The sequence below is a fragment of the Urocampus carinirostris genome, chromosome 2 (genome assembly GCF_059441175.1).
Source record: "Urocampus carinirostris isolate Australia breed hairy pipefish chromosome 2, RoL_Ucar_1.0, whole genome shotgun sequence".
Classification (NCBI taxonomy): Eukaryota; Metazoa; Chordata; class Actinopteri; order Syngnathiformes; family Syngnathidae; genus Urocampus; species Urocampus carinirostris.
The window spans coordinates 54154380-54167810 of NC_142350.1; the positions used below are offsets into that span (position 1 = coordinate 54154380).

The 13431-nt window shown below is 40.2% G+C and overlaps 1 protein-coding gene across 2 annotated transcripts in view; it reads right to left on the reverse strand.

Moving 5' to 3' along the window:
* Positions 1–13431, reverse strand: part of lsr (lipolysis stimulated lipoprotein receptor) — a 14701-nt gene continuing 1270 nt past the window's right edge. The window contains exons 2-11 of one of the 2 annotated variants that reach the window (XM_088327120.1): positions 12101–12430; positions 9729–9848; positions 9433–9489; positions 8277–8423; positions 6270–6470; positions 6141–6194; positions 5917–6033; positions 4190–4481; positions 2086–2530; positions 1–808 (exon numbers count right to left, since the gene is read on the reverse strand). In XM_088327120.1, the coding sequence (XP_088183246.1) occupies positions 773–808; positions 2086–2530; positions 4190–4481; positions 5917–6033; positions 6141–6194; positions 6270–6470; positions 8277–8423; positions 9433–9489; positions 9729–9848; positions 12101–12430 (1799 nt within the window). In that variant the 3' untranslated portion in view covers positions 1–772. The remainder of the gene's footprint in view (positions 809–2085; positions 2531–4189; positions 4482–5916; positions 6034–6140; positions 6195–6269; positions 6471–8276; positions 8424–9432; positions 9490–9728; positions 9849–12100; positions 12431–13431) is intronic. The other variant, XM_088327121.1, reaches the window with a different exon arrangement.

The window sequence follows — 13431 nt, forward strand, 5'->3', positions numbered from 1 at the left end:
CATTGTGAATATTTTATTACATGTTTATTCCCGAGTGCCATGCGTAATCTCTTTGCACAGGCTACATTGTTTCACAACATTGATATCAATGACAAAGACAATTCAATTCAAAACACAAATAAGCCAGAGACTATTATGGGCAACCGATCTAAAACATCTCGTTAAGAGTGTGTCCATAAGATTGAGAGAACCTGTATTTTTATGAAATCTGAAATATACAAAAGGAGAAAAAGTTACAATAATTCGAAATGCACATTTTAATTATACAAATTTGATGTTGTTTATTTAATTGTCCTTTGAAATGACAATTATTTCGGATGTAATAGCGGCATCTACTGGTTAGAAACGATACTACTGTGCATAGATTGTCAAGCTGTACAAAGACATTTTTGGTAAAATATGCGTCATGTGATAGACAATTTCATAGGCAGCTGTACAACAAAACAGTTCAAAATGCTAAAGTTCATGTAAAAAGTAGCAAAGTACATATATAAAAAACGTTTTCTAACAATTACAGGGTTAAATTCCCTCTAGATGCATCAACCTACTAAAGTAGTAAAACTAAGTCTACAGTTTTGTACAGTTGAAGGCACTTGTGGCAGCCACAATGTTTCATAAAATACATAAAATTACACAACACAAACAAGGATTTGTATTCAATTACGAATATGAATAATACGAGTAAGGAAAGTAGCAAAAAATAACCAAACATAGTAAATCAGTGACATGAAAACTGTACATTCGACATTTACTCGTTTGGTTGAGGGGGAACTCAGACGACCAAGCTCTCCCGGCTTACAGCTCCATTCTGAAAGGAAAGGAAAAGGCCATCAATACATAAAAACTACAATAACATTCATTTACCAAGACAAATGGGCTCCTATTTACTATGTACTGTATTATAGCACTGTACTCAGGATTGAATGTAAATATCTTGAATTATTTGTTGAGTTGTATCTACTGTTCCTAAATTATTAATAAAAACAGACAATTTCCCACATTTAACTTAAAAATTGGAATGAGTGAGTTTGGGGGAAGCTTCCATTCGAAGATACATACACATTTCTCTCAGTGTTTCTCATACTATAGAAAGATTCTGGCAGGCCACCAAGGTTTAATTGATTCCGCTGGATTCTCATAAACTTGTATTATTAAAAAATATTATATTTTTAAAGTGATATGAATGTGAAGTTAAGTCAAAACAACTTTTAGATTTCTCATTATACACTGTAAATGATCAAAAGGTCATGTATAGTCTAGGGGTTGGCAACCTATGACACACGTGCCAGCAGTGGCACACGAGTGCACGGCAAAATAATAATGATTCTTTTTTTAAAAATGCGCATTTTTACCCGAAATGTAGACATTTTTAGTTGCGCGCCGTTTTGTTTAGAGGCTTTACGGTAGCGCCCCTCCTCCTCTGCTCTGTGTGAGCGTGTGTCTGCGTGGCGCCAAGGAGAGGAGCAGAGATCCGTGTTTAACCCAGCCAACGAAACACAGGCGCGCGATAAATTACTGAATCACGACGGCCCCTCCAGCGAAAAAATCTCGTCATTTTCAGCCAGCGTAGACAAATGACCGTGCTGTTTGTGCATTATGCCTCAAGAGCATTGTTCCTTGCACATCAAGTGTTAAACATGATTACAAGACGAAACATGAACATGAATTCAAGCATTAGTCAAGGCGGAGACATTAAAACGCGCTGTGTCCAGGTACGACAAACAAACACCGACACACCACCACTGAAGCATGCTATCACATTGTTCATTGCATTGCGTTGTATGACTCGCATTCATCAAAGATAAAACTTCTTGATTTTGCTCTAAAATTCACCACATTGGTGCGTTTGATTTTAAAATGTACAAAATGTTTTTCTCGGAGCAACATGTCCCTGGACTCCCTCAGACTGCCTAATTACCAGGGTCTCACACAATTCTGTGGGAATCACTGTCAGTAATAAAAATCTCCCCAATTTTGGGTCTAATGCTGAAAAGAACAGGCCAAACACTCTCCAGCATAAATTCAATGAACATTAGTGTGTTTGCGACAATGTTGGATATTAAAACTATCAGTGCTGGTCCTCACCTTACGCATGTTGCTTTTCTTAGAAGACGCCATACTATCATCATCGCTGTAGGGCGGCGGTAGGGCGCTGGGTCCCGATGGTGGGTTCAGAGGAAGGGGCGGCGGACCCCTGGGGGGAGGCCCCCTTCCTCGGTCTGAACGCTCCCCGTCGCTCTCCAGCCGATCCCGACTGCGAGCCCTCTGCTGCTCCCCCAGCTTCTTCCTCTCCATGGCTTCTCTCAGGAAGCTGTCGTCGTAGTCTTCTCGCCTGTCGCGGCCTCCTGGCCTTCGGTCTCGCTCCAGGTCCATCAGGTCGTCGCGGCTGCGGCTTCGCCTCCCCGGTAGGCCGCCGTACCCTCCTCCACCACCTGCACCCCTGCGGTAGTCATCCGGGGAATGGTCGCGTCTTCTGCGGTCGTCTCTGCTGTAGTCGGTGCGGCCGCTGCTGCTCCACTCGTCGTCAGAGCTGAAAAAGGCTGACCTTATTTATTTGTGTATAACGCGCACACTTAATATTTTATTAATTTGCGGTATTAAAGAAAAAAAACAGAGGGTCAATTCCACAGTAGATTGCGATAATGCCCTGCTCAATTTCTAGCTCTGGTTCGGTCAATCAGCGTAGTCCGAATCGGACTACATTTCACCTAAGTGTGATTATGTTTGTTTTATTTCCCTTTTCTGCAATTTTCTCATGTCGATAATAAAGGGAATGAACAGTGACAACAAAGATCGATTAGAAAGAAATGATTGCAAATTATGAAAATATTGTACAAGTGTCTGTCATTAAAGCACTGCTTTAAGGTACAGTAAATGGATTAAAAATGTTATCTTTCTAGCTTTGTGTTACCGTACAACTGTTTTTATTTGAGAAATAAGTCACTGTGTTTAAAATGTAAATGCTGGCTTGCTCGAACCCTTAACCACTAGGGTCGAAGGGGGCACCTTTTCCTGTGGTTTGGACAAGTACAGCCTGGTGGCTCCCATCCCTCTGGAGGCCACCCAATGTTTCCACCCAGTCTCAAACCGGGTATCTTTTGCATGTTAGGCGACCCACTGCGCTACGGTTTAAATGTAATACATGGCTAAAAACAGATCTAAGTTCTTTAGGAACCGTTCTAAATGAATATTTTGTGTTTATTTGAGATTAAATTGAAAAGTGTAGCGAAATAATATAACTTCCGGGTTTCTCGCGGCACTTCAGTTTCCGCCAGCTCAACATAAACAGAGACTCAGACAACAGCTGACGGACTGTTGTATGTTCAATATATCCTCAACCATGTTGAAAGATTAACAAGGCAAAACTGTTTAAGCACTTTATTTGCGTGGACTTGTTGGCGCATGGTCTCAATGCTTTGTATTGTACTATAGCAGTTTTCACCATCCAGAGAAGGGAATCGAAGCTTCAATAACATTTACGAGTAGCCACGGTCCTTCTTTGGAGGTTTAGCTCGGTGTCATATCAAAGACCCTCGAAGCTTTTTAACCAGTGTGTTGATCTTTATTAACTACACAATTACCGGGACGCAATTATTTTCATTTAGGTACACAATTTTTAATATTTTGGATAAGAACTTCTTTTGTGGCGATTTTAAACAGTTTTAGGGGGGAACTTATATGCAATATAGGCTTGTATGCGGGTTTTTACGATAATTGACGTTGCTTTGGTTTTGCTAGTCACTCGTTTTAAAAATATTAATTAAAAAAAGGTGAGTATATCCGACTATCTCTGCTTTAAACTACACAATCCTTTCATTTGATACATTTGAGAAGTGGATTTTTTTTCTTAAACTGGATAGCATTAGGGTGTCATCCTGGGTCCTCAAGTAAGACCGCTAGAGAACTACTGGTCTAGTGGTTAAGGTTTGGCCCTCTCAACGATGCGACTCTGGTTCAATTCTCGTTGCATCCAATGTTTCGCGATTGTGGTCAGCGATATTTCTCGAGTGATCAATCATTGCATAAAAACTGTAATATACTACCTTAAAACCTCCATTATAAACTGCACTTAAACTTGGAGTTCTTTTTTAGACAGAAATAAAAGAAATCACGTCATACATACACAGATAAAAAGGTTACTTTTAAAATGTTACTTGGCATTGATTTGAAAATCAAGAATCTGACTCACCCTCTCCTGCCTCGGGGTTCGCCCGGGCGTCGATTTGGGGGGTAGTCATCACGGCCGTGGCGGCGCCCGATGTCGTCCAGGTTTTCCATGGAGCGGGCTCGAACCCGGTCTCCCATGTAGCCTCGATGGGCCCTGTCCGGGTGGCGGTGTACGTGTTGCGACACGCTGCTGATGGTGCTCATTCCTTCGTCGTCATCATAAACGGTAGACAATGCCGGCGGTTGCATGCGACCCCCGCGGGATCGTGGGTCGGCGCTGTCGTGCAGAGAAGTCACCTCGCTCGCGGTGTCCACTATGAATGGATTAAAAAACACAATTTGGAACCTAGACAATAACTAACATTACATCTTTTGAAAGTTATCAGAGAAAATGCTTTGTGGCTTTTTTTTTCAAGGCATAGCACAAAAAACATCATTAATTAACAAAAGGAAACAAGAAACTGTTTGCACAAAAGACAAATATAAATACAATAAGGGAGTAGGCTGAAGCTTTTAGAAGCCTACCCCTATTCAATGTTTTCCTTGCAGAGAAGAACATGTTCAAAATCAAACAAGAAAACAGGACCATTCCCCACAAAGGAAGAAAAACAAAGAAATTACAAATTTAGTATATTCAAGTAATACACATAGTATAAGATTTTTAAATTGATGTAAACTTTTAAAGTCATCACCGAAATCTTCCTACAAAATGAATACATTTCGGAATGGCACAATGGCTTTTAAATATTGTGCGAGAATATTGGACATTTCAGTTATGGTCCACTGAAATACTGTATTGTATGCCCAACAAAAAAGTCTTAACGAAATGCATGATATTCTGTACTGATTAAAGAGAAAGGAATTGTGGGAAGTAATTTGGTTGTTCTGAACTGAATGAAGAGAAAGCAATTTTGGGAAGTAATTGGGTTGTCCTGAAAAATATGAATAAACACATGGCCGAACGTATTCAAAACGTTTGTCATGCTTAGTGTGAGCTCAGAAACAGTGAAACAAAATTTTATACCGATTTGTTATCACTTCCTGTTTTTGCATTTATCCTAGATATCTGGCACCGTGTCTAAAAATAGAGTGATGATGAGATAAGACCTTTCTTTTCATGTGTCCCTCATGGTCTAATGGATAAGATCCAGCATTCTGCCCCCCGAGATCTGGTTTCGATTCCCACAATGTTATGCATTTGTGAACAAACATCTATGTCCATAGCAGCATGGTTGTTATAATTCGGTGCTCTTACCCTTGCTATCCGGTTTGATACGCGATGCCACAATTGTTATGCAACAATAATATTATCGACTGAAAATAATTGCACAAACACAGTATAACTTTTCCAACGTTTTTGCATATAAGGTACACCCGATTTAAGGCGCACATTCAAATTCCTGGCCAATTTGGGTTTGTGGGTGCACCTTATAGTCTGGAAAATACAGTAATTATTCATTATATTACATTATTTGAAATGTGCATTATTGTTTGTCCTAATTTCTATAATTTGAATCTGCTAACATAGCCTTTCACAATAAAGTGAACACTCGTTTATTGCTGGGGTTACGGTCTCAAAAAGAAATTTAAAATTTAAACAGAAGTTGCACGCATGTAACGAAAATCTGACAAGCTGTCTTATGTGTGTGTACATATTAAAACACAATGTTTTTGATTACTATGTAAAAATATCACGTTAAATATCTGTGTGTGGTTTGATGGTATTTGTGTACGTAGCAAAGTACTCACAACGGTTGTAGTTGGCAGGTCTGGATGGGTCCATGTTGGCAAGCTCTCTCTCCATGTAGTATATGGCACGAGTGGCATTGCCTTCAGGGTCCACCTGGATACGATAGCCGCTTCGAGCTGGAGGCGACAACAGTTGTTGAGGAAATAATACATTCTTGCAAGTATTTCCCGTAATATTGTATCTTTATACATATTTGCACTACCCACTCTTATTGTTGACTTACTGTGGTCGCCACCTTCTTGGTCGTGAAGCAGAGGTACCTGGGAGCCTTGGCCCACTGCACGAAAAATAGAATTAGACCACATCCGAACAGGAAATGACTTTCAATATAATTATTTTAAACTTCTCTTACTGGAACTGTTGCCGTCGTACTCACGTCCGTACCCATTCTGTGAGGGTGGGACCCCAACACCGTTGGGTAAAGGAAGCAAGGGCATAGCAGGCTGCTGGGCGAGCTGCCCGCTGTATGCTGGTTGGGCGTACATGCTTGGGGCGTAAACTGTGGCGTACTGGTTGCCCATTCCTTTCTTCACCGCCTTGCCGGCTTCATACACTGCGGCACCAGCGGGACACCATTTTAATCAGCAAATAGGTCGTTTATACAGTGGTACCTCTAAACCAGCACCTCTACACATGAGAATTTTGATACATGATTTTTTTATTTTAACAAAAATCTTACCCGCTTGATGAAGGAAACTTTACAAAGTTTTACATTTGATAACCTCAAATCAAGGCCTTGAAAGGTGTTTAATTTTGATTACAAATCTTGAATTTAAATCTCAAATGTGTTAATTTTTCCGTGTCTTATCTGCACGATGGAGTTAATAACTGTGTTTTAAGTAAACTAAACAAAGTATGTAACGGGTCGTGAAACTATTTTTCATTCTCTCTGACCGATAAATGAAATTTGTCGGTCAGAAAATCCAGACTTCAGGTAGAAGTTGGAGCTTAACGTACTGTCAGTTTCTAACTTGCTGTCATTGGCGGAGTAACTTTGTGATAGAAGAGTGTAGGTTTAACCTGTTGCGGTTGAGTGATTTAAAATATAACTGGATTATGGCTGTGTCAGGGAATGAGTGGGAGGGATCACCCAGTTAACACCGGAACCCTTTGCGGTGCTGCTCAGCTATCCTGGACAGTTCAGGTTGGCCCCCAAACAGTCACCCGCTTTCGCACCCAGTTTGTACATGTGCCTCCCCCCATTAGGCACCTAATTTTGTGCCCTTGGTGATACCTGTAGAGTACCTGTATTCCGCACCAAGTTCGTTTTGATTGCATCTCTTTAATTCATAGTATGTCCTTTCTGTTAATTTTAGTGACATTGGCTATGATGTCGAGAAAGAGAAATGGTACAGTGTCTGAAAAAAAGAATGAGGACAATTGAAACAAAGCAAAAATAGAAATCTTGGAAGTATTTGTGTGTGTGACCAAGCCAAGTATAATCGGAAAGCAGCGAGTGCCGATCACAAAGCTGCGGAAGGAATTATCGAGTCGCTTCGCTTCAGTAATTTCCAAGGGAGGTTATATTTCTGTTGCAAAAAAACAGTAAAGAGTGGACTAACCAGAGAAGCTGGCATCTACAAAGGAAATTAGAGGTGTTGGCAGTGGGAGGAAGTTGAAACTATTGTTGAAAACAAATAAAATCATGCTGTTCGTGCGACAGCTATTTTTAAAGGTGCTGTCCGGAATTTGAAGCTTTGTTACTCTGCCGCCATCTACTGGCTCAAAGATCACAACCTCAGGTAATTGATTCAATTGCTTGCATATCTTAGATGTGCTCGAATAAACCTTTTTTTTTTATCTTTTTTTTTCCAAAAGACCTGTAGAAAGTGATAGCAGAGCGAGTCCAACAAAAAAGGCAAAAGAAAATGACGAATGAAAAGAGACACAGGCAAAAAAATTGTGCTGTAAAGAATTGTGCGATCACATTCATATGAAGTTACAGTAACTTTAATTTTAGTGTACAGTAAGTGCTGATGCATCAACAAAAGTTGTGGGCCTTCACTCCTCTCTACTCACACACCACGCTAAGGCACCTCCCTCACAATAAACATACATATATATTTCGTGAATACCATCTTATTTATCTTATTACGTTACTTTTTATGTTTGAATACTATTTGAATTGTTTCTAATTATCAGGAAGATGCATTTCATAGCCATGTTGGGTTTACTTTGATCCTTTTGGGAGGTCTGGAATGGGCCAATTAGTTTTTAATTATTTTGTTCCAGGAAAATTTGCTCATTACATGAGCATCTTAACTACGAGCACAATCCTGGAAGAAATTAAGTCCGTATGTAGAGGTACCACTGTCATTTGCATATAAGCACATCGTAATTCTGATTGTCAAATACTCACGGGCCCGCGGGCAGCAGCATCGGTCGGGGCAGCAGGGGCAACTAACGTAGCAGCAGCACGTGTGCGGACAACACTGACACCAACAGATGCCAATCAGAAGCAGCAGCAGAAGAAAACCTAACACAACTACCACAACCAGCAGCCAATCTGGACATAAACACACACAAAAAACATTACAACATGCACAGGAAATCACCATATATGGCGAGTCAAACTTCAGTTTCCAAAAGAACTTCTGACAAACGTGTTATTGTGAGGCATGACGCAATTTTAGAGCTATAAGAGCCAACACACAGTGCATTAATTCATTGAGTAACGCGTATATATATATATATATATATATATATATATATACACAAAACACATAATAAAATTAAATAAAAATAAAAAAAAATTAAATTCAGGTCCATACAATTAAAATAAATATTTGTAAGATGGGAAGAGTCATTGTAATGTTACAGCATCAATCATATGAAAAAGATTGCAGAAAGTTTCAGAAAGACTGACATATCTAATTGATATGGCACAGATAAGTTTTGTTGATTATGCTAATGTGTAAATCATTTTCCATGTTAGATAGATAGATTGATATATACTTTATTCATCCCCGAAGGGAAATTCACATTTCCAGCAGCATCCCTGAGCTGAGAACAATACAATAATAAAAATAAAAGAATACAATATACAAATACCCAGTGTGACGTGCAAATGCCCACTGTAGCGTGCTATATAGAATAACTAAATAGTGCTACACAGAATACATATTGCAATAAGATTTGGTAATGTTAATTAGTTTTGATATTTCCAGTCACAAAATTCGACTTATATAGTTATTCATATTTTCAGATGCTTGTTTTAAGACAATTTCATGTCAGGACTGGGCTTGTTTTTAAAATGTTTTTTTTAAATATTTGTAATTACTTTTTGATACACTGACAGCATCATTAAAGAGGTAAGAAATGGGCATTTTTTTGCTCTCTTTTTTAATGTCTTTGTATTCTTTTACCCTTTAAGTGAGCTATATTGACCTAGGGTAAGTTAAAACGCATTAACCTAAACTTAAATTTTTAAACCATGTTTCATTGAGAAATATTTTAAATCTGTCAAGTATTTATTAATACTCTACCCAGTCACTCTAAGAGAGTATTAGTACTACCTTCCATAACCAGTAAGTCAATGCCCGGCAGCAGGTCAGTAGTATTTGACTTTCTCTCTGCGAAAGAAAGATAAAGCCACAATTACTGGATCGTGTGCACTCCTGGGACAAACGCACCCACGAAGATTTTTAACTATCACCGCAATGATTAATCCTACAATATTTTCTCTATTTTATCCTGTACCTGATTTATCATAGTGGAATCTCAATACTTTTCTTTGATTTCTTTATTTGTGGTATAGGTAAAGCAAAGGGAAGAGAAGAGCGATAATAAGAAGCAGGTGCTGGGGGTTTACCCAAGACAATGAGCTCTGTGTAGTCCTCCCCATTGCCCGACAGGTCCTGCGAGGAGATGACTGAGCACACGTAGACACCACTGTCTCCCCAAGCCGTTTGTGCAATGTTCAAGTCGGCGTCTGCAGGGGGAGGAAAGAAAAAAAAATGGTCAGGGGGGTTAAAAACAACAATGTGTTACATAGTAGCATAGATGCTTTAGGGTCTTTTATACAGGGAGAGATTAGAGCTTTTTCCAAACCATAAGGGGCATCCCCCAGAAATAGTCTTTTGTCAAATATTTCTTATACTTAGGGTGCACTGGACTGTAAGGCAAATGGATTTAAAACTCAAGCAAGAGCTACTGTACGCATTTTATACACTAATATATTAGTCGATGGGCAGCACAGCGGCACAGTGGTTGGCGCGTGTGTGGCACAGTTCTGAGGTCATGAGATCAAACCTTCCTGTGTAGAGTTTGCATGTTCTCCCCGTGCTTGCGTGGGTTTCCTCCCACATTCCAAAAACATGCATGTTAGGTTAATTGGCTGGTCCAAATTGTCCCTAGGTGTGAATGAGCAAGTGTGTTGTCCGTCTCTGTGTGCCTTGCGACTGGCTGGCAACCACTTCAGGGTGTCCCCTGCCCATTGTCCGAAGATAGCTGGGATGGGCTCCAGCACCCCCGCTACCCTACTGAGGATAAGCGGTGCAGATAATGGATGGATGGATGTATGCAATGGGAATCGAAAAAAGGGATTCGATATTATTACACTATTTTACTTACGATGTCAGAAACAAATTTTAGAGAATGGAGAAAACAAAGTTGTCCTGAAAGATATTAATAAATGCAAGCATTTATCATGTAATAAAGATATTAACCATATACTGTATTTTCCAGACAATAGGGTGCACCTAAAAACTCCAGATTGGCCAGAAATTTAAAAGTGCGCCTTATAACCTATTGCACCTTATATACTGGAAAACAAAGTGGAAATGCAAACAGCAATAATTTGTTTGGAATACTACACAAGGCTTTATGGCTTACTACTGCATTTGTGCATTGATTGATAAAATGATTGGTAAATCCCAAAACATTGTATACGATGTAAATAAACTCATCTTCCAATTCATCATCAGATAAACCAAAGAGTTGTACCCCCCATCGTGCTTTTATATATATATATATTACAAAAAACTTTGTTTTGTCCATTCTGCAACATTAGTTTCTGGCACCTTGAGTAAAAGTAATGCATTCTGATATGTCAACAGTATCACTGCTATTCTAGTGGTTAGGATTCGGGGCTCTCACCGCTGCGACCCAGGTTTGACTCCCATTGCATTGTTTTGCGATTTTTGTCAGCGGCATTTTCAACCAATCAATCATTTGACTGATATACATCATAAGTGTATAAAATGCACCACAGTTATACATAAAAACTATGGTATTCCTTATTGTAGATCTCATTCCATGTGCTGTATAGCCCATCCTTACATATGAAAAATATATGACAAAATATTATTTTTTTGGGGTTGCTTTGTAATCCGGTGCGCCTTATTGATAGTTCGTATCATGTAATCGACATCAAGCCAACCTGAGTAAGGATGGGTGTAAGTTTAACTTGACATTCGAAATATGGCAATCAAAGCTCAATGGCTGTCGTCAAATGTTCCGGGCCAAGTTACAACTACAAATGTTCACTAGTGTACAAACAAGACCCATACTCGCTACAAAAAACGTGTGGCGTAGGGGTTAGGGTTCGAATAAGGTGATCTCTGGGACTCGTGGAAAGGCATATTGGCATGCTGGGCCATCCCCGGGGGTTCCATTGCTTTCATTCAGATCCTATCTCTACCCGCCACTCACTGGTCAGGCTTTGCGGGATACTTGACGTTTTCTTTGGAGCTCATTTCAGGCAGGAAACATTGCATAATTTTTGACGGGTTTATAGCGCACGCCCTCCAGCTCAGAAGGGCGAACTGCAAGTGAGGTTCTCGCTATGGCCTCGGGTTCTCGCTGTGGCCTCAGGTTCTCGCTATGGCCTCCACTCACCAGGTAACAGTACTCAGAAATAAATTGTTAAGTCACAAGAAACAACGCCTTAAATGGGTTTACATCCGTGACGACATCAAACCCCTTCTGGTGAACCCATCCAATATGGCCGACTGTTTACATTCAGGGATGCGAGTGACATTACACAAAAATTGGCAATAATGTGGCGAAAAATAATGATTCTTATGCCAGTTAAAAATCACATTTCCTGAAAATCACAATAAGCCATCAATGATTAGCTATTTTCTCAACTGGTCTGCAGGCTACCCAGGTGCTCTTAGGGGGCTACAGGGTGCCCGATGGCTCCACATTAGTGACCCCTGCGCTACATAATTGTGCACTCACTGTTGAGGATGCTGATCTTGCGTCCCTGATACTCGCTGCCAAGCGTGACGGCACTTCCCTGCTTGGAAGCCACAATTCGCACTGTGCGCTGGCTGTCGGCGCACTCGATGTTGGGGTCGTAGTTGGGGTTGTTCTGAGACAGGATGTTGTCTGCGCTGCTTGGGTTGAGCGCCGCCTGCACTGGATCGCGGCAGTACGATTTGTAGCGCCAAGTGACCACAGGCGGCTGCGTGGCCGTGGTTTGAAAGTTGCAGGTCAGCGTGACGGGCTGGAACAGGATGACCACATAGCGCTTCACCGGGCTGCTCACTGACACAGCCATGGCTGACTCTGAAATGACATTCGGGGTGGGGGATGATATAAAAGTTGGGCAATATTTTAGGTAGATATTCTAATTCTAAAATCATATGTACAAGGACACCAGTGTGTCAAAACGCAAGTGAATAATTCCAGCAATTTTATCTCAGCTGTTTCGAAACCCAAGGAGTAATCCCCCAAATCCGATTTCAAATGCAAAAGTCGTATTATGAAATGTTTTTTTCTTTGCCAGGAGTATCATCATGACCCAATGATGAGTCACATGCCAACTTATCTTCTCTTATTTTAGGCCATTAGAGTAATTATGCTCAATAGACATATTAAATGGTATTTCCTTCCTTCCATTAGTGAAGTGTTTCTTAACCAGGATTTCGTTTTCTTTCCAGCCTAGTATCCCCTCATCTTCGCCAATGTCCACAGTACAAGTATGATCGGGCCCCCCCATAAAGAATTCAGCCCGACCCGACCCAGGCTCACAGGTATTAAAGTCATCCTCAGCCTGACCCCGACCAATGAACCTGATTTGCAAGACTGATCCCGAAGCAAATCCGAAATGTAATATTTGTAAGGCCTTCGGGAGGAATAGAATTGATTTATGATAACAATTTGAAGTCCGTCTTTGGTAACAAGACTGTATAAACATTTACATATTTTATATTTCTGCGTCTGCAACGGTTACACTAACCAACAATTTTCCATCATTGACAAATTTTCTCAAGAGTTGACGGGAAAACATGAAGGCTGTTCGTCATTTTAATGGGTTGAAAATCGGACCATAAACCAAAGAAGCAAAACATCCTTAAGAATCTAGTGTTGCACTTAGAGAGAGAGGGGCAGAGAGACCACAGAGAACAATATATGGTCGGCAAGAGCCAAAGAATTGAGAGAGGGTTATTTTAGTAATACTTTTTTCAGTAAATGTGTGTTGTTTTTTTGTTTAGTACCCACACATTATTTTAGAATATATATATATTTTATAAACATGTATTTATTTTTAAGGTAGTAAGCGAGAG